This window comes from Pipra filicauda, unplaced genomic scaffold, assembly GCF_003945595.2.
Source record: "Pipra filicauda isolate LSUMZ 115617 unplaced genomic scaffold, ASM394559v2 scaffold364_size791107_pilon, whole genome shotgun sequence".
Lineage (NCBI taxonomy): Eukaryota > Metazoa > Chordata > Aves > Passeriformes > Pipridae > Pipra > Pipra filicauda.
Window position 1 is genome coordinate 585,871 of NW_024104492.1, and position 21,451 is coordinate 607,321.

The 21,451-nt window shown below is 51.3% G+C and overlaps 1 protein-coding gene across 5 annotated transcripts in view; it reads right to left on the bottom strand.

Annotated features, from left to right (window-relative positions):
- The window catches only part of AAK1 (AP2 associated kinase 1), an 84,222-nt gene that overhangs the window by 15,254 nt on the left and 47,517 nt on the right, over positions 1–21,451 (bottom strand). For 2 of the 5 annotated variants that reach the window (XM_039384621.1, XM_027742147.2), the window contains exons 14-20: positions 19,262–19,491; positions 18,437–18,594; positions 17,973–18,089; positions 16,175–16,270; positions 5,946–6,047; positions 4,254–4,355; positions 3,246–3,356 (exon numbers count right to left, since the gene is read on the bottom strand). In XM_039384621.1, coding sequence (XP_039240555.1) covers positions 3,246–3,356; positions 4,254–4,355; positions 5,946–6,047; positions 16,175–16,270; positions 17,973–18,089; positions 18,437–18,594; positions 19,262–19,491 — 916 coding nt within the window. The remainder of the gene's footprint in view (positions 1–3,245; positions 3,357–4,253; positions 4,356–5,945; positions 6,048–16,174; positions 16,271–17,972; positions 18,090–18,436; positions 18,595–19,261; positions 19,492–21,451) is intronic. The other 3 variants (XM_027742146.2, XM_039384619.1, XM_039384620.1) reach the window with 2 other exon arrangements.

The following is a 21,451-nucleotide window of genomic DNA, read 5'->3' on the forward strand; positions in this document are numbered from 1 at the left end:
CATTTAAAAGGTGAAATAAAGTTGGTAAGTCTGGGTAAGAAGGTGGAGAGCCAATTAAATACAGAAGTAGAGGAGATAAAACCAAACCAAACAAAGCCAAGTCACAAGAGCCAGAACAAAATCTGGCCAGTCTGAAGGCTCAGCTGGAGAGTTCAGAGCTGTGGCAGAGGCCTGGGGTTAAACTCTCAAGGACTGAAGGTGTTCTTTGCCATTAGCATGGTCTGAGAGCACAGTCTGGCTCTCTGGCTCCCAGCTCTCAAGCACAGGGAGAGGAAAAGGGCTGGGAAAAAAAGAACACAGAGAAGAAATTCCCATCATCTCTGAGACAAACCCATGAGCGTTCACCCACGGCACTAAAACAGCAAGTGAACATCAAGTCAGATTTCCAAGGAGTTTACACACCTGAAAATGTAACTAGATTTAAAGGCCCCTCAAGCAGCTCTGGGAGATAAATCCACTGATTTCAAACCACGTCAGCCACAGCTCCACACTTGGTGGGAGGCACTTTCGACCATCTCCAGAGGAGATGAAACATTTATCCACCTTATCAGGCAATTATGTACCTTCAGAGGCTCCCTCACTCACTGTGCATCACTGCTTGTCACTTCAGACACCTAAAATACCTTCCAAAATCTGCTCCTCAATTCCTACGTGAAAAGCCCAGCAAGGACACACACAAGCTGATGGTTTTCACAGAACAGGAACATTCCTGTTGGACTCCTACTGGGGAAAAAAAGCTCTTTACCCAGAGCTGACAAAGATGTTAACAGGTTTGGGGTTGGCTAATGCAAGAAACCACTTGTGGAACTACACTGTGCCCTGGAGGATCAGACCCAGGAAGGACAAACCTCAGATCACAGATTGAGTTAGGCTGGAGAAGACCTCAAGTCCAACCTATGACTGAACACCACATCCTAACCAGACCATGGCACGTCCAGCCCTTCCTTAAAATGTTCCAGGAGAGCAGTGCCAAGAGTCAAACACACAAAGGTGCTTCATCCTAACAGGAAGTCTCATCTTGTCATCACTCTGTCCCTGGAGAGATTTGTTTGTGGCTCTTCCCAACCTACCCGGGAGCCTCTGCAAGCATCCCTTTTCCAGGGCATTTACCCCCCCAGCTGCTCCCAGCCCCAGAGGTGCTGCACGAGGTGCTGAAGGAGCACAGCTCAGCTCTGCACTATCCCGAGGAGAGGGAAAGGCTGGAGAGTGTCCCTGCTTGGGTACAACCCCTCCGAAAGCACTGGAGCTCAGCTCAGTGTCACCGGCAGGAGAAAAACCCTCCCCCTCACACACAGAGCTCAGGGCTGAACCAGCAAAGGCAAATTTAGGGACCCTGAAGGCTGAGCACAAATTCCAAGGCCAACAAACAGCCCAGTGATGGACAAAGGAAGGATCCTGTGGAATGGCTGGAGCACCAGACCCTGCTGGGAGCAGGGCTGCTCTTCCAGCCCTCCTGGTCCCACTGGGAACAGGCAGAGCTGCACCTCCACAGGCTGATGGTGCCCAGGGACAGCAGCTCCTGCCCCAGGGGGGTTTCACATCATCCCCACCAGGACTGGATAAACAAATCAAGGACTGAGACTGATGCACAGTTAATAACACACCCAGAGCTAGAGAATCAGGGGTTGAAAACAAGCCATAAATTAGTTCTGGAAGTTATTTTAATAACTTGCCCCCTCACCCCCTCTCCTGTGCTAACAGAGCCTCATGTTCTCATCAAACATGATCCTTTCCCATCCCAGAGGAAACAGCAGGGCAGCCTGGGAGGGCCCCACAGGAGCCTGTTAATTCATTTTCTCATTAAGCCACACCAACAACGTTTGGGCTTTGCTGTGTTCCAGGAGGGAGCAGGAGCTGCTCCACACACAGCTCAAGCCATTTACACAAAATAAAGTGGCCCAGAAGTGTATTACAGCACTGAGCAATTAGAACAACTGCTTGTTTAACCCAAAAGCTCTGTGGAACACACAAACTCATTCTGAAGTGCCATCAAGTGTAAAAATTGATTACAGACTGTTTTCACAGCAATTCCTCTGAGGACAGATCGTTTCTATTGCTATAGGGATACTCACCAAAGGAGCTGAGCACAACCCAGCACCAAGGGGCACCCAGAAATCAGCACTGCTGCTCTGGGCCTCTCTTTTCAAGGCAATAAATAGCCCAGAAGTCCAGGCCTTACCTCCCACCCGGGTATTATCCAATATTCCCTGCAAGCGTGGCTTAGGTGAGTCAGCCCCCAGCCCCTGTCACTGTCCCCAGGGGACACAGACCCTTCTCAGAGCTGCTCCAGCCCAGGACAGGGATGGGCCAGAGCAGGAGAAGGTCCTGTGCACCCCCCACTCCAGCTGACAGCTCCTCACAGCATTCCTGTGCCCCTGCTCCAGCCGTGGAGAGGGACTGGATTTCACCTTGGGAAAAAGAAAAGCCATGTGAGCTCTGCCCCAGCTCCAGGGTCCCCCAAGTCTTGTTTAGCAATGGCCACAGAGCAGAGCTGTGATCACTGCCCAGCACTGCTGCACTGCCAGGGCTGGCCTGAGCTCCTGGGATCACCACACACACGCTCTGCTTCTCCTCTTCCCTCTGCTTTGTGCTCCCAGGACACTGTTCCCTTTCTCAGCTGGACATTGCACCTGGGCTCTCCTGTGTGTCTGCTGGGACACTGCAGTCTGACTCCAGAACTTCTCCTGATATCCTCTGGCAAGGAAAACATTCTCTAGAGCTGTAAGAGCTCAGTCATGTGCCTGGGATGGCAACTCCAACAAACCAAAAACCCCACCTTTTGATTCAAAACCCTGGGACAGATGATTATCAGGCTCCCTTCCAGATTTAGTCATTTAGCATAAAACCAGGCCTTAAATCCCATGTGGAAAAGCAAAAGCAGAGTGCATTCCCTGAGGAAGGGCTGCACACAGAGCCCACCCTTCATGCCTGCTGGATCCCTTCTGCTGGGGAACTCCCTTCCCTCTTCCATGGGAAATGTCACCTACTTTGACAAACCCTGTCTTTACAGTCAAGCTGAACACTTTATGTTTTTTCCCTTAGTACTTCCAGTGTACATTCTAAGTTTGGGAAGAAAACAAAACAATGGCTTGGGGGAAAGAAAAGAAAACACCACCAGAACACGGGTCAGAGCACCTGCCTGTGTAAACCAGTCCCTGCCTGTGCAAACCAGTACAAGCTTTGCTTTACATCAGCTCCAGCCCACACAGCAGGAGGGCTCAGGGCAGAGCAAGGGGCCACTTTACCTTTGTGAGGCTGAGCTGCAAAAGCTACAGGAGCAAACTCATCCAGGAGATCAGCAGCAGGGTTAGAGAGCAGAGAACAGTCAAGCAGAGAGTCTTCCCCAGTGAGAGAGTCTGGATCCAGGTGAGCATCCCAAGGAAGCATTGAACAGGACACAAAGAGTGTTAGGCTCACATTCCCACATTCCCATTCACACACACTTAGAGCAGAGTTTCAATCCAAGCCATTTCTTGTGATGGAAAACATTCCCTTTAGTGAGGGCAGAGGGGCCCAACACCTCCAGAAACATTTCCCACCTCCTCTGGGATGCCCTGCCCTCTGAAGCTGAACAGACAAGGAAGTCCCACAGGGACAGGTTCAAGGGGGGGCTGTGCAGGGAGGGGAGAGCTGCAAACCAGACATAAACTGCCTGTTTTCAGAGACCTCTGAGAAGAGCTCAAGTCCATCTGCTGTGAAGAGTGGCCTGCTCAAGGCCTGTATGGTGAGAAAGGGGCAGGAATTGGCTGTGGCCATCCTCCCTGGGACAGCAATCAGTCCTAAAGCAGCTCGTGGGAGTGATGCTCCAGCACCTACAGGTCTGTGATGGGGGCTCAGGGAATATGCACCACGGAGCCATGGAATGTCCTGAGCGGGATGGGACCCACAAGGATCATCCAGTCCAACTCCTGGCCTTGCACAGACACCCCAACAATCCCACCCCGTGCCTGAGGGCGCTGTCCAAACCCTCCTGGAGCTCTGGCAGCCTTGGTGCTGTACCCAAACCCTGGGGAGCCAGTTCAGTGCCCAGCCACCCTCTGGGGGAAGAGCCCTTCCCTGAGATCCAACCATTCCTCACAGGCAGACCAGTGACATGGACCTTGGAGGAACCACCCAGAACCCCTCACGGGACACAGGGCAGGCCCAGCTCCTGCTGGTGGGCAGAGCAGTGAGAGGGAGACACTTCCCTGGGCACAGCCAGTGCTCCCTGGCTGCCAGACCCCCCTGGCCCCAGCCCATCCTGCCCCACCAACCTGTCCTGGTGGAGGCGACCGACTCGCTGTGGGACACGAGGCGCTGGGGCAGCGGCGCCTCCAGCCCCGGGATCAGGCTCTCCACTGCCACCTCGGGTTTGCCTTTCCAGGGGGCACAGCAGGGGAGAAGCCAGAGGTTAGTTTGCAAGGACAGGCAGAAGTAGGAGCTGAGGCAGCAGCTGTCTGAAGCCCTTAGTGACCCTGTAATTTGTGTCAGCACAGGAGGCTGGAGTCCAACGTTAATTTAATCAATTTAATCACAAGGGAAGACTGTAACTCATCAGTGTTTGCTGGGGGCAAATCTTTATTTGAGTTTATTTATTTGTTTTAATTTATGCAAGCCCAATTTGAAACACCCAGAGCACAGAACAGCAGGTTAATAACACCTGCCCTGCAGCCAAGCAGGAGACTTGGGGCTGAGCAAATATCCACAAGATCCTTGTCCAGAAAAAGGAGAACCCCGACTATGACAGAGTCCCCTTGCAACAGGAGTAACAGGGCATTAAAATACCTGCTTTGGAGCCCTTAGCATGGTCCCAGTTAAGCCTGTAAAAAGCCAAGATGTGGGATCTTTGTTCCCATTTAAGGGGCCAATGGAGCAAGGATTGCAGAGCCAACAGGGAGGTGACAAAGTTTTGGAACTTGACATCTCACTGGAAGGCCCAATCCCCAGGATCCATCTCACCCGTCATGTGGAGACAACAGGAGATGTTTACAAAGGCTGGATGCAAAGATTTGGTTTATAGAAACCCCAAAGGGAGGGGAGAGCCATGGCAGGTACCTGCCACAGCAGCCACGTGCAGTGACTGTCTGGGTCTCCTCAGGGACCAACAGTAAGGCAATGATCACGTTAAATTAAAGGACAAGGATGCACCCAAATGCTAGAAGCAGAAATGGCCTAACTAGTCAACCTAAGAGAGATTAATGACCATTTCTGTTTTCACAGCAGTGTGTGTGTCTGTGATTTGCAGGCTCATTATCTAAGAGCATTCAGACAACTGCCAAAAATTGCAAAAGGGAGCAGAAGTTTTACTGTTACAGTGACTCATTTCCTTCCTCTCCATTCCAAGCCACAGGTTGCAGCCAGCTGGCCAAGGGACCCCGGCTGGGACCCCAACCCACACCATCAGCTGATGGCAGCCACTGAGCCTGCAATTATTTGGCAAGTAGATGAAAATAGGATTCTGCAACGCTCCAGAATCTTAGTCCTGCCTGATGCCTCCTGCATCCAGGCTCACAGCCGCCTAGCATATTATTCCCAGCATTCTCCAGGCCTAAGGAATGCTGTCCTTCCTCCTCCTGCTGCTGAGGGTCCATGGAGAGACAGACCAGCTCAGTGCCTGGGCTGTGCTTGAACACAAAGTCTTGACCAGAAGGGGAGGGATTTTTGGCATTTCCCCTTCAATCAACAATTAACTTTCTTCTACCAAGAGAACACACAAGGCACAGCTGTGCCACGTTGCTGTGCCAGATCAGTACCCCTGGATTCCAGACACAGACACCAAACCTTCACTCCTCAGGTGTTCACCTCACGGAGAAAAGGCAGATCTGTCTCAGCACAACCCACAAGTTCCTGCACGTGTTTCACCAGCAGCAGGGGCTGGTTTGGGAGCTGGGGGGTGCCCGTGGAGTTACCATGCAGGCCAGGCCAGGCCAGGCCAGGCCCAGGGGAGGCCCTGGGTGTGTGGTTACCATTGCCAGCGTCGGCCGTGCTGCCGAAGGGGTCAGCGAGGGGCAGCAGGTCGGGGAGCAGCAGTGCAGGCTCAGGAGATTTGAGTCCCTCAATCAGTTTTTCTGGGTTAAGCAGGAAAAGGAGCAAGGGAGGCAACAGAGAGAAAAAGCAAAAAACAGAAAAAGAAAAGACAACATTAATGAGGTGCTCAGTCCAGGGCTCACGGGGCAGCCTCAGGAGCATCTGAACCACACTGGGTGCAAATGGCTCCAGCACAGGATCCCGGGATGGGATGGGCTGGGAGGGACCTTAAAGCTCATCCAGTCCAGTTCCTGCTATGGGCAGGGACACCTTCCACTAGCCCAGGGTGCTCCAACCTGGCCTTGGACACTTCCAGGGATGGGGCAGCCACAGCTTCTCTGGGAGCCTGTGCCAGGGCCTCCCCACCCTCATTGTAAAAAAATTCTCTCTTTTATCTAATCAAAATCAACCGTCCTTCAGTTTAACACCATCATCTCTTGTCCTTTCACAACAGGCCCCGCTGAAAAGTTTGTCCCCCAGTATGAGACACACAGAGGGCAGCTGCTCTCCAGTGGCCAGGTCACCTAAGGCAGGTGAGAACGTCCTCCCCCTCTGGGTGCTGCTCTCCCCAAGGAGCTTAACCCCATACCCAGAACCTTAAATCGACCCACTGAAGCCCAAATTTAAACAATTCTCTCCCCTTCCTATGCTGGGGATTCCTTTGTTAGTCTTCATCTAATGAGGAGAAACAGCAGAGATGACCAGCTCAGGCATGAGAGCCACAGCTCTGCTCAAGAAGGGAACCTCAGAGCCCTTCAGAGCTGGAGCAAAACCAGAGATGGAGACCCTCCAGCTCCAGCCCTCAGCACCTGCCCTGGGGTCACAGAGCTGCCCAGTCACCAGGCAGTTACTTCACTCAGATTTAAATCAGACACTCTCAGCAGCACAACTCCTGAGGTTCCCATTATCCCTCACACAGAGACACTCAGATCACCTGGGCAAGATTATAATCTCAGTTATTCATCAGGTGGATGAGTGATTTCCCAATCACTAACCAGGTTTGCAATAACCAGATTAATTACTCAGCTTTCACAAGGGGTGCTGCACAGAACAAGAGGATAAAGAACAATGTCAGGCCTTACTAGAAGTAATCACCTGCAGTAGAACAGCTCTGATAACATTTGCTCCACATGGACAAATCTGGCCATTTCAACTTGTTGAAATTACTCCCATTTATAATCTAACATTAGAAAGTTATAAAACTTTCTAAAACTGTTACATGTATATTTTAATTTTTGAGTTCAAAGGCTGGTGTAATTTTTTATTATCCAAAGAAAACATGCTCACAACTGCACAAAAGCACAGGAATCCTGCTCTATAAAAGACCATGCTGAGAACACCAAAGGAAAGCTGAAGTTGCAGGACAAATTCTACTCCCCATGAAAACCTTCACAAGCCAACACACTAAAGCAACCAGGAGGGGAGGGAAACCTAAAAATCAGCCCAAGAGGCAGCTGTTGGATCATGAAAGGCCTGAAAAAGGTCAGCTGAAAGGAAAAGCCTGATGGGAACAGCAGCCTTAATGTGTCTGAACCCCTCCCACCTCTGTGAGGAACACTCCATTTTAAAAGGTGGAGTTGCCAAACAAAGTCCCTCCAAGTGCAGAGGAACCAGCCCTGGCTTCTGTGGCACCAAGAGGGGCTTTTCCCTGGGATGAGGGGAGAGGCTTGGGAGCAGGGGCTTGGCGACAGGGAGGTGTTAATGCTGTCCAAGGGGGGCCAGGAAGGGTGGAATGGTCACGGTGTGCTGGGAAAACAACCCGGGAAGGAGCCGTGGGGACAGGGGAAGGGAACAGCCCAGCTCAGAGCAGACCCTGCCCAAGGCTGTCAGTGCCCAGCTCCTCCCAGGGCACTGCACCAACCTGCATCTTCAAACCCACACAGCCAGCACTCATTCCTTCCTCATCCCATTCCCAAGGGTCCTGCTCCTGGAATTCTCCCTCCTCCCCTCTCAGCAGTGTCCTCCTGTCTCACAGCACAGACTGTCCCTGTGGCACAGTGGCACAGTGGCACTGCCCCTGGGCAGGCACTGGAGCTGCCTGGTGAGCTCAGCCACACTTCTGAACCACACACAAATCACAAGAACAAACATGCTCTTCTCCCTACAGGTTCACCTTCCCTCCTGTCCCCCAGGCCCAGCTGGTTTTAAGCAAAGCTTTAGGCTGTCAGTGGTTCTTTGTCTGATTTTGTTACTTGTCTCATGAGATCTCCTTCTCTGCTTCCTGCACTGCTGGTGCTGAGCTGTCCATGCTGCTTCAGGCAGCCACTGCAGCCCTCAGTGCACAATTAAAAGGAACTTTTATCCCTTTTGAGTGAGGCTGAGGAGTCCAACAAAAACAAGAAGGTGGCAGGAGAGATGGGAAAGGAGGTAAAGTAACAAAAACCAAGTGCCTCAGCCTATCTTGAGGCCCAGCAGTTCATTCCCTGGTTTCTGGGCTGTGTTGCATCTTGTACTAACCTGTAGGAGTAAGAGATGAAGTAAAGGAACAGTTTTGTTAAGTGGTGTGAACTTCACCTTCAACAAGGAGCAAAGGAAAGGTTAGAGAATTCCCAGTGAAATCCATCTGTGTTAATCAGCAGGAATTCCTTCTCCACAGGAGTGAGGGCTGCTCTCCTCAGCACAACATGCTTATAAAGAACACCCTTGCTAAAGCAAGGTTTTCTGAACCCACAGCAGATGCCCAAGCCCAGAACACCTCGTGCCTCTGCAGTGCCAAACAAGCCCAGCTCCAGCTCTGCTTCCCCACAGCTCCAGCATGGGAGGGATCTCCTGCTCCTTCCCTGGGCACAAACACGGGCAGTTGCAGTTTAACCACAGCCAGATCTGGAAAGATTGTCACAATCCCTTGTGACAATGAACTGCAGCTTGGGTCCTGCCACCCAGGGAATTCCCTTTAGTTTCCAAGGGAAAAGCTGCTCCACCTGCAGGTTGGAGTCCTGGCTGAGATGGGGAGAAGCCAGCAGGGACCAGAGTGAGTAAAGAAAGAAAACTGGGATAATTACTCTCGTTCCTGTGACCTGTGCAAAGACAGCAGTGCCAGTCACATGTGCACAAAGTGCCCACCAGCTGCAGAACAGACTCCACAGGCAGAGCCCCAGCACGGGGCACATTCCTGCCTTGGCAGAGAGATGTGGGTGACAGCCTGGGCAGGGACTGCTCTGGATCATCCCCTCCCTCCTGCCATCCTCACACACACCTTCTGCTGGGGGAACCAGCACTCCTGGGGGGGAAACCAGCACTGGGGGGAAAGAAACCAAGAGAGATGTTCTGCCACTACAGCCCCAGTTTCTGGTGTGTGGGCACAACCCCAGGCTGGTTTTAGGAAAGGTCACGATGGCAAAGATGCAGCAAACAGCAATGGAACAAGAAATAAGAGTAATTCCCTCGATGGTGCAGTTTCAGGACTCATCACAACCAGTTCAGTGCATGGATGAAGCTCAGAGTGGAGGGTGACAGGACAACACCATCTGTATCAATCACCATGCAGGGCAACTCGGGGGTTTGGAGTATCACAGGTGCCTCTGCCTCAAATCCAAGAGACAAATGCAGATCATTCCCACGCAGACACACGAACAAGCCCGAGGATAAACAAGGTTAAGACAATGTAACCCCACACAAAGGTGTTTGATCTCATACAGCTCCTGGGGAGCTCCCAGGATGGGCTTTTATCAGACTCCAGCTGGGAAAGGTGAGCTTTAACCTACAACTGTGTTCCCACATGGAGCTGCCTCTTGGAGACATCCTCAGTCAGCCTCCCAAAAACCTGCCAGATGCTTCCCAGGTCACAGGAACCGACCCTGTCCCAGGTTCAGGAGAAGCTGGCCAGGGGTGTTTCCCTTGCTGTTGGATTTTCTGCCGTGCCCATTTCCAGCCCTGCCAGGGCTGTGCAGCCCCAGTGAGGAGCAGGGCTGGGCAAGCAGGGCATTAGCAAGCCTTGAGAAGGTGTCTGAGCTTAGAAGCACACAGGGGGATTAGAAAGTGCCCCATCAACCCTCTCCAGAGGTAAAGCCCAGCCACACACTGCAGCCTTTGGATGAATATTTCACGTTCTTCCCAAGTTCCGTGCTCCTCACAGTAAGAAGTGCCAGATTGTTTCCTGTCAGAGCAAGGAGAACTCTCTGCAGACAAAGCAAAGCAAGATTTTACAGCTAAGGGGGTGTGGAGGACCCCCAAATGCCTCATGCTGGTGGCTTCAGAGACTGGAAAATTAAATCACTTCCTCCAGGAATGAAAGCAAGAGCCTTTCCTTTGATTTGTACCAATATAAGAAGGAAATGAAGCCACTGAATTAACTATGGATTCGTATCTTGGAACAAGCAAACACGTTCAAATGCCATGCAGTGGTTGAGAAGCACAGCTTTGGACTATCCACTGAGAAAATGCTGCCCTGTGTCTTCAGATCCCTGTTCTACCACATGCACAGGTCTGACTGAGGGTCACCATCAGTCAGTTTGCACAGACTTTGCATCTGCAACACCACCACTCCAGACTCTCCACTGACATGCTGCAGTTATTGGGGGCCACACACCCCTGAAGCAACAAAGAAAATGCAAAAAGCACTTTAAGAAGGACTAGAGTTAGGAAAAAATATAAATCAAGAGAAGAGGGAGGCAAATGGGCTTATAGTCAGAGCAGGCTATTAGAGAGAAAAAAAGATTCCTGAGAAACTTGCAAGTTAAAAAGGGAAGGGAGGCAAAAATGTGCCCCGAGCTGAGAACACACTGAACAAGATGCACCATCTCCAAGGCAAGGAGGGGCAGCAGCACCACACACAGCAAGGCTGTTACTCACTGCAGGACTGGAGGGAGAGCAAAGGGGAAGACAACTCAAGAGAGGACACAGCAGAGTCCTTTTCTTCGGGTGGCAACTGGGAAAGAAAGACAAGGTTGTAAAACTGCTGCTGGGTGAGCTGTGCTGGGAGCAGGAGGGCGATCACCCCGTGGGCAGGGATCAGGCACTGGGGACGTTTCTGCCTCCTGACTGAGCCAGTGCCACAGATTAGAGGAGGCCCTGAATGTTATTCAGCAACAGAGGACTTGGGCTGACCAAGGAAGGCACTGGAGTTTAATTTTCCTAATGGGCTTGCTGTGAAATGGGATTGTTTCTTACAGAGCACAAACAGGAAGAGAAGCTGAATAAAGGCAACTGGAATGCTCCAAATACACAGGACTTTGTAAACACCATGGAGGATAACTGGACAACATCTAACAGTGGCTCCTTAAGAAATCAAAATCAAGTAATTTTAGTTTCACACTCAGGATCTCAAATATTTGTAAAATAATAAATTATATCCCCTCAGATCAAGCTCAAAGCCCTGGCAGAACAACACTAGATGCTGTTTACACCCATTTAGTTGTGATTCCCAAGGTCTGTTGGCCCCAAATCACCACAACACCATATTGTCCTCTCAGTTACTGCAGCAATTAATCCATCAAGTTCCCAGATGAGTAATGCCCTTTTGCATCTTCCCAACTCAAGATGCAAACTCAGATCATTAGTACACACCAATATGTGGCTGTGCATGTCTGTAATTACTTTATCTCAACGTGTCATCGGGACAAATAAATTCTCATTGGAAATACAGTTTTTGTTACAGTTGCTGTGAACACTCTGACATAGATGGGCACCCAGTTATCAGAATTTATGGGCCTGGGGCAGAGTTATGCTGATTAAAAACATCTCATCAAGTATTTTGTGCCACGAAATAAAAGACCCTCCTGCATTAGTAACAGTGGCCCTGTCACAGCAGCTGAACTCGTGGGTTTTGACAGGGCTGTCGGTGCTTTCAGTCCCAGCTTGTGCTTCCAGGTGCCACAAAGTACCACTTCCAGCACCCTCATCTCAACACTTCACAATTCTGTTCAACCATTGCAAAAGCCTGACCCTCCCCCCAGCTCTCTGGGCTGCCCTGGGACAAAGCTGGGGCCCAGCTCCTGAAGCTCCTGAAGGCCACACATTCAACACAGTGAGAAGAGTCATTTCTTTGCTTAAAACTCTGCTTTTTGAAGCCAATTCCATTTTGAGCAGGAGTGGTTACCAGGGCCCCACATTGCTGACCAAATCTTTAGATCAGGCCAGGGGTGTGGGCATGTTTTGTTTGGAGGTTGCACTGCAGGACATCTACTTCCTTACCCTCAGGGTAACGTGGAAACACACCAGTCCATGAGCATTTGTAAGGAATACGAAGGCAAACATCATCCCTAAAGTGCTGTTTAAAGGCTTTGGAGAACCCCAACGTGACACTAAGCAACAGTGTTTGCCTTTCCATGAAAACCAAGAGTTCAGTGTGTGCCCAGCTGGCACAGGCGTCCTTCCCTGGCCTGGGCACCCTCCCCCAGCTATCCCTGCATGGTTTCTGAGCTGTGCTGGATGTGGAATTCCTCTCAGTTTGTATTTTTTAAGGGCAAGACAATGTGGCAGAGGCTGGTTGGTGCTGCTGCTCCTCAAACAAGTCAGTCCCTCCACCACAGACATGTCTGTCTCTCAGCTGCAGCTGATGCTGAATTACTGCAGGGAGGAAAGGGTTGTGTGAATTCACAAAGAATGATCAAAGCTCTGTTAAAAAGGGGGTGAAAAAGATTGACTCCTGGTGCCACAGTGGCATTGAACTCAGTACTGACACGGAGTTTATCTGGAAATAAGACAAGGAGGAGACGCCCCTTCCACCCCAAACCAACCAACCCCAAACAACTGAAAGGGACAGTTTTGGCAGTATCTCAGAGGGCATTTCCCTGGGCCCAGCCAGCACTTATCAAAATCTTGATGTGAGCAGATGCTTCTGAAGTCAAAAGGATGTGTGTGAAACCTCATCTAATGGATGGCTGATGTGGGTAACCACGTCAGGACAGCATTTAACACTCCAACTGCAGTGGGAAATAAGGGACATGGGCCAGAGCAGCAGCACCAGGGGCTCTGGGTCAAACCTCTCAGTCACAGCTCTGCAAAGCAGGTTTAGAAATCCCAGACTTGGGACCACTCAGGGAGCGAAACCTCAAGGACAGAGACTTGTCCTGAACTGAGTTTAATTTCAGGTGCATAACTCAGTTTAATTCCTCCAGAACACCTTCTGCAAAGAGCAGCCCCCTGAGCTCCAGGAGCTCGATTCCTGGGCATAGACACTCAGTGGCCCCACGCAGAGTCACCACTGATCAACACTCCATTAGGATTAGTCAGTGCTGACTCCTGCAATAAGCTCATTAAGAACAACTTGGCTCATTTTCCTGCACATACACAAGGAAAAATGTTTTCAGCATGAATATTTAATTCCTCCTTATTTTAACAGATGTTTTGCCATATTTTCACATCCCCCTTGCCAGCTCCTCTCACTAGTTACAATTCCATTAAGAATTGCAGCCAGTCCACACTGGAGGAGGAGGAACACTCTGAAAACCATCCCACTGCCCCCTGATGACATCTGTCCTGAGCACACAGAGGGAAGGGGAGAGGCCCAGGAGGGCTCTGGCCAACACCCAAGTGATGCCACCCACACCTCCAGGTGCCACAGGGAGCAGGGCTGTGCTTTAGGCAGAAAAAGCAGCTGAGCCTTAGCCAGTCCTTCAGCTGCTGCAGGTCTGGAGGGCAGAGAACTCCCAGAACTGGCTCTGTGTGACAAACAGGGAAAACACCCAATAAAACCTCACCTGGGTACTGAGAGCCCTCCTCAACAACACTGCCCTTGCCAGCACAGGGTGAGGGCTCACACTGGAACTTCTGCAAGGGCTGCCCATCCTCCCAGCCTATAAAGACTAAGGTAAAATATTTTCAAAGCAAGGACGTTCACTATTATCAAGGTTTTCTCAGGAATAAAAATACTCCAAATGAAAGGAAATATTCAGTAAGCATTCCAAGAAATTCAGCTGCTCCTGCAAAGAACTGAGGCAGCTTGGTGAGGTGCAACTGGAGATGTTGTGCAACTGGAGGTGAGGTGCAACTGGGAGACTGGAGTCACTCCCAGCTCTGCTGACTCACAGGGCACCACTAAAACTCCTGTTCACCTGCAGTCAGCACACCCCTCTCTGTGCTGGGGGATGGTTCTGCACAGGTAACACAGAAGAACAAAGAGGACTCTGTCCTACGTGACAGACACAGACTCAAAACCTGAGTCCAATCCCAGGATTTTTATCTTTTCTGTTGAATTTACAAGTGCAGGCAAAACCCTCTTGGTTTTGAAAGCTAAGGGTAAGTCCACAGATCTGGCCCTTGAAAACACTTATGAGCTCCTGGCCTCACGTTGAAAGGTGAAAAATAAACGAGAGATGCCTTGGCAGGAACCTGCAGGAAGCCAACACAGCCACATCTCCTGCGTCCCCTTGGCCCCAGGGAAGGGGATCCACTGAGCTCAACGGGACCAGACACGGGGAGAGCAGCAAGAGAGCACAAGCACAACCAGGCAGGGCCAGCCCTGTGGGCTGAGCAGCCTGGCACCACAGGAACTGCACCAACTGCTGCTCTGATGAGCTGCCCCCAAGGGCAGGGCTGGCAGGCAACTCCTCCACAGGGTTCCTCTGCCACAGAGAATTCCAGAGCTCCCCCAGCTGGAGCTCACCTGCTGCTCCCTGGGGCTGTGCTCTGTGGAAATGCAACAGGCAGCAAGGAAAACGTCCTGGGGTGCAACTGTGAGAGCTGGGAATGATGCTGGCAGGGAATTACACGGTCTGGGTGACAGACTTCAACCAGGAAAAACAACACTTCCAATAGCATTTGAGGGGGGAAGGAAAATGTGCAGTCAGGTGCCTCCTGTGGGCTCTTTTCAAGTCACAGCTGGGCAGGTCACTCCTGGCACGTGCCCACACAGGGGACAAAGCCTCCAAGTTCCTTCTACCCTCAAACTGCAGCATTTATGTAAAATCCCTTTTGGACCAAACCACACTCCTCATGCTCTTTGAGCATCCATCAGAAGGAAGCAAGTTCCTCAGACTTATGGACAAAAAGGGATTTTTTTTTTTCTCCTGAATTGCTCAGCTCTCCATGAAGAGATGCCACCTTCACAAGCACATTTTGGTTTGGGTCCTCTACTGTCACAGCCCCAGTGATCCCCAGCCTGGGCTAAGGACAAGGGTGGGAGCTGCCACAAGCACTTGTCTGGGGCTCACTGACAAGAGACCTGTCACACACAGTCACTGGAGGGCTTAGAGAGACTCCAAGATAAAAACATTCCCATTTTCCAAATCCCACCAATTTGCAAATAAGCTCCTAAGCACTTACATAATCTTGTGCTAAAAAGTGTTGGCTGCTGCAGGCAGAAATGTGCACAGAGGAAAGATAGAAGCAGCACTGCAAAGGAAATGGAAATAGCACCAACTGCACCAGAAAACTTTGCCAAATCAGAAAAGGTCACATGTAACTTGTGCTTCACATGATGCACGAATTGGCAGCAGACTGTGGAAGCCAAAGAAACATGGACTCTTCCAGGAAAGAAGGATTAACAACAATAAAACCTACAATTTCAAAGCTGGAGACCAATTTGAAAAGAGCTTAGGTCAGAGGAGGTGATTAATTACCTGATGGTTATTTTTCACAGAATCATGGAATGGTTTGGGTTGGAAGGGATTGTAAAGCTCCTCCAGTCCCACCCCCTGCCATGGGCAGGGACACCTTCCACTAGCCCAGGTTGCTCCAAGCCCCGTCCAACCTGGCCTTGGACACTTCCAGGGATGGGGCAGCCACAGCTTCTCTGGGCAACCTGTGCCAGGCCCTCCCCATCCTCAGAGGGAGGAATTCCTTCCCAATATCCCATCTAACCCTGCCCTCTGTCAGTGGGAAGCCATTCCCTGTGTCCTGTCCCTCCAGGCCCTTGTCTCAAGTCCCTCTCCAGCTCTCTTGGAGCCCCTTTAGGCCCTGGAAAGGGCTCTCAGGTCTCCCCAGAGCCTTCTCTTCTCTTCCCCCAGCTTTCAGTTTTTCCTTCTAGGAGAGGTGCTCCAGCCTTTGAATACTGAACCTTTAAAGACACCAACACTGCTGGCACCAGGAACAAGGAGACAACCCTGGGGTCTGCCAGGAAAACCAAGCACACACATCAGCACTGCCCCCAGCTCAGCTGAGCCTGTCAGTGCCCAGCCCCACTGGCTGAGCCCAGGATCTCAGGGTGCCTGGAAACAGAACCGGAACATTAGGAGGACAAAACCAAGCCCAAGACTCTGCCCCCCCTCCACAAACTCTGCTCTGTTACCTGGCGTGTCAGATAACGGGAGAGGAATGAAAGGATCAGGCACAGTCAGAAGAGGAGGGCTAGAGTCCAAACTCAGAATGTCTTTCGTTTTTTCAGCTGGGAGAGAAAAGGAAGAGAAAAGGCAGAGTGAAACAGAGAAGAGGAAAGCAGAAGGCATCAAGCAGTCTCAGCACAGGCACAGCTCAGTGTCAGAGCCCAACAACAGCCTGACAGAACAACACACACACACTCAAATCCAGTTTATGTTGCCAGTGAAAAGACTAAAAAACCAAAGAACAAAACCAAACAGCTATTACCATGTAGCTCTCCAACACATTTTAACCGACAGATCTCAAACCACTCCCTGGCAGGAGTGCTGTTATCTCCCTTCACAGCAGCACAAAAGGTGAAAAGCCTCAGCAGAGGATACACAGCCCACGTCAGGCCTCTGTGTCTGGAATAAAAGATGCAGCATCTTGTACCAGACAGGCCTGGAGAGACTCCTGTGTTTGAGGAAAGAAAGAGGAGGGCTGGAAGGGTCCAGCCCAGCACCGAGGTTTCCAAGACACCTTCCTGTGCAAAGCCCAGGACAGGAGAGTCGAGGGCACATTTCAAAGACAGCCACTGAAAGAACCGAACACAGAACAGTGACTGGAAAGCCCAGAACGTGCAGAGGCTCCTCAGGCTTTCAGAAGGTACATTACAGCTGAGTCTGGGGCTGCTGCTGCTCAACACCCCTCCACAAAGGCTGATGGAACACCATAAATTGCTCACAGCTGGACAAATGCAGAAAGCAACTCCCCAGAGCGCTCCTGTTCCATGGACTTAACTCCTTAACTCTCAGGTAAGAGCCGACAGTACCAAGCTCAGTTACAAGCTCTGAAGCTCTTTTTATAAACAGAAATGAGTGTAAATGGATCTGTCACTTCTTGCCCCACAAAGGATTCTTCAGTCTCTTCCCACACTCCTCTCACCAAGGGCTGTTTTGCTCTCATGGGGAGGCATCAAACATTTGTCACCAGTAACAAGGACTGCCCAAGGCAGGGAGAGGATCACTGGCATTTGGAGCTCCTGAAGCAGCTTTCCTACACTGTGCTTGGCAGGTCTGGGCTGCACTCAGTGAGAGCTGACGCAAGCAGTGGTAAACAAGCAGCAGCACTCACTGAGGTTTTTGGGCTGCTCAGGGCAAAACCTTGGGACCCAAGGACCAAAGGAGACCCCAGACAAGGTCCCACACGCAGAGGCCTCTGCAGAGCAACCCCTCAGACCAGCCAAGGACTCGGGGCCTCTGGACCCACACAGCACAGCCAGTGCAGAACTCACTGCCTTCATCATTTCACATGTCAATTATGAGACTGTGCTGTCCTCTGAGGACTTTCCCTGCTCACTCATCCCTGCCAGCCTCCTTCTGCAGCAGAGACATTCCTATGCCTGCTCCTCTCCTCCTTCCAACAGCTCGACAGCTCCAGCGTGTCCGACCAACGTCTCCGAGGCCAATTCCCTCAGTGCACAAAACATGTTTTACCTCTAATTATGAGCTCCATGGAACTCCAACACACTAAGGAGCTTTCTTGTGAACTTAAGGGGCTCACTTAGTTTCTTTCCTCACCTCTGCCTACAGGCAGTGCCTCCCGCCTCTGCCACCCAACTGTGACAAGGACACGCACTCTTCTACCTTTCCTTTCTACTGCAGTGCCAACCTATTCCCTACAGCTCTTGGTGCCAAGGCCCAGCTCAGTTGATACCAGTTTTACTTCCCTTTCAAAGAGATCATGACCGAGAGCTGCTGTTTTCCTGCAGTTCACGTTCACACACTCACCTGACCCGGCGGTGAAGGAGGAGCCCCCGAACGCGTCTGCCTGGGCTGCAGACGAAGCCGGCTGGAAACCTGGAATCAGGTTCTCTGTGGAACTGCCCACCTTTTCTGGAGCTTTCCCTGAAATGCCAGACACTGAGTTAGGGGAAAAACTTCCATTCTGAAAGCAGGCTGCTTATCTATATTGGTTAGGACACTATTTCAGTGTGTGACTTAAGCCCCTTCCTGCAAATTCCAACTTGCAGATGAAGCAAAGTTGAAGCTACAGCTTCTACAGACAACTGAGCAGGGCCAGTGTAAAAGCAGCTGGTACCTCTGCCTTTGAGGTACCACTGAACTGCTGAGCAAACAGAAGGGAAGTGGGAAGGAGGATCACAGTAATAAGGAGCACCTAAGGAACACTGGACCAAAGCATCACCATTCTCTTCCCAGAGCAGGCAGGTGTTAAACCATCCCCACAGACCTACCATCACCCAGCTTTGCAAAGTCCTTGTTCAGCAGCTCCTCAGCTGTGAGCTTGGAGAAGTTATCATCATCAAACGGGTTCCACGTGGACACGTCGGGTGGGTTGTAGACATTCTGCTGAGAGGTCCTTGGGGAGCCCGAGGGTGTGGTGGAAGCAGATCTGGATGTGATCACCCCAACCAAACAAGTCATTAATAACCCATCTGAAATCCTCTGGCCAGCACTACCAGCTGCTCCAAGCTACTGCATTGTAATTACTTCCTAACTGAAACACTCAGCACCAGTTGCTGCACTTGCATGCCCAGAAATCCGGGAACAGTTCAGCCTGAGCTGCTCCTCAGCTGGATGAGCATCCTGGTCTCAGGGGTTAAAACAAGCATCCCCTTAGAAACAATCACCTGCAGTGCTCAGGTGAAGGTTTCTTGCCTGCAGATACTACAAAAGTGACCTGGCAAGTACTCCTGGGGAATTACAGAATCATTAAGGTTGGAAAAGACCTCCAGGATCATCAAGTCCAACTCCCAGGAAGCACTGATGCCAAGCAGGAAGCGTGAGAAGTGCACCAGGGCTACTGGTGAACAGCTGAAATGACACCGGCTGATCCATGGGAAGGCCCTGGGCTTTGGGAGGGTGTGGAACCCCCCAGAAGGACTTCTTGGCAAGTTTTTCAGCAACGTTCTGCCAAGCCCTGAGCTGGTTTCTTGGGAAGGCAAAGACTCGTTCAGCCCTCAGAGGTTTGTGCCCGCCTCCATCTCAGAGGCCTCAGAGGCAACCAGAGGCTCCCCAGCCCCCTCCCTGCCCTCTGAGGCCACATCCCCAGCACCTACTTGGACTTGTTGAGGCTGGCCTCGGCGGCCGCTGCCTGCAGGAGCTGGGTGGACTTGCTGGCGGGGACGCCGAACACGGCGCTGTGGGTGACGTCGCTGAGGATGCGGCGGTGCCCCGCGCGCTGCGCCTTGGGCGACGACGGCGGGGTCAGGGAGCCCAGCTTCTGCCCCTGGGCCGTGGGAGACGGGCTGCTCTGAGCCTGCTGCTGCTGCCTCAGCTGGGCCTGGGCCTGGGGAGAGAGCAGAGCAGAGCGGCCTCGCTGGGGAGCTGCAGCCTCGAGGGGAAAGCAGGGCCGTGCTGGAGGACCCGACCTTGGGGTCACGGGCTGGGGACGGGCTGGAGGGGACAAACAGACACGCAGGAGAGTCGTGGCGGGGGGGATTTGCTGCTTTGCAGTCTTTCAGGATTACCACAGTTCCACAGGCAGAGACTTTCTCCCCTTGCTGTGGTGCAGCTCTGGAGGCAAAGCCTCCATCAGCATCTGTTAAAGGCTGGCTGGGCTCAAACTCGCTCACAGGCAAAGGGGCAGAGATCCAGAGCAGAGGTAAAACAAGAAATCAGACCACAGCGCACAGGAGTCATGGGGACACAGGGAATGGGGATTTGGTGAAGGGCAGCACTGCCTTCAGCAGGTAATGTGTGACTGGGACCAAATCCCTAAGGGGGGGAAAATTTGTGCAGAAATCTTGTGCAAAAAACTTTCTCTTAAGGGGAAGGAAAAAAAAAAGAAAACAAAAGACCATAGGAGCACCATTTATCATTAAAATCTGGAGGAGAAAACCAGGCATGTTTGGTTTAGGTGTGAGCCAAGACAGCCCACCTACAAACCCCTTGGAAACTGAAAGGGGTTTCCTCACATTGATCTTATTTTTCCATTGCCTCAGTCTTGTGTTACACTCACAAACCCATAAATACTTCAAATATGGTTTTGTAGTGATAAACAACAGCATCACTTCTGATTGTGTGGTTTTTCAGTCTGTCTGTCAGTGAGGTATCATGGTTGGATTTAAAGCAGGAAAACTGGAATGCAAGGAGCAGCAAGCTGTGCATGTCACCTCCCCTGCCTGGCTCCCTGTTCCCAGGCCATTTCCAACCAAGATGAAGCACTTGGAAAGACCTAAGAGGGCAACAGGAAAGTTACACCCCCAGGGTGGTGCTGAACCTCAGCGGGACAAGGCAAACAATGGTGAGCTCTCCTGCTTTTCCTCTGCATTTCTGGCAGACCCAGTCCCTGACCTGCCTCTCCTGGTCACCCACCTCATCCCACTATGTAGGTCACTGCAGAACAGGACATTTGGTGCTGAGAGATAAAAAGGCATCACTGAAATCACCAGAGAAGTGAAGGCAGAGTTTATTAAGCTGAAATCACCCAACGTGAAAAGGTTTTGACAGGTCCTGGCTTGGTATCTTCTGCTCAGAGACTCTGCTCTGCAGAGACCAGGCCTCACTATCATTTTTCAAATGAGCCAACCACTGTTTTTCCCTCCTGACTGCAGGAGTGGAAGTGTCCAGATGTGTCCATTCTGATCAGCCTACCAGGGGAACAAGGCTCATTTTCAAGCCAGCTGATTTAATAAAATTAAGGCTGTTCTCGTGCTAGCAAATCACAGCAAAGCTCCTGATTCAATGCTCCATTTCAGGCACTTCTGCTCTAAAAGGAACAGGGTAATAATGGGCCTCACTCAAAACGTGTCTGCACATGCTGAAAATCTCCCACCAACTTCAATAAACTGACCTGCCCTGGGTCATGCAGCAGAACAGGAACAAGAGCAGGAACACAACAGCTCCAAGTGTCCCCCACCCCCAGCACCAGCTTAGGGCTGAAAATGCAACAGCAAGGGGGGGGACATGGCAGAGCCCTGAGGCACATCAGGGAGCAGAGCAAACTGCTCCCCCAGCACTGCCCAGGTCAGGGCTGATGGAGCTGATTAGTCAAATGAATTCCTGGTGTCACTTCAAAGGAACCACTGGAGAGATGAATTCACTGGCAACTCATGAACAGCAAGCACAGAGTGACCCTCAGCCTGGGCTCCAACAGTGTGGAACAGAGTCATGGAATAGTTTGGGCTGGAAAAGACCTTAAAGATCATCTTGTTCCAACCCCCTGCCATGGGTAGGGATGCCACTCACTAGCCCAGGTTGCTCCAAGCCCTGTCCAGCCTGGCCCTGAGCACTTCCAGGGATAAGTA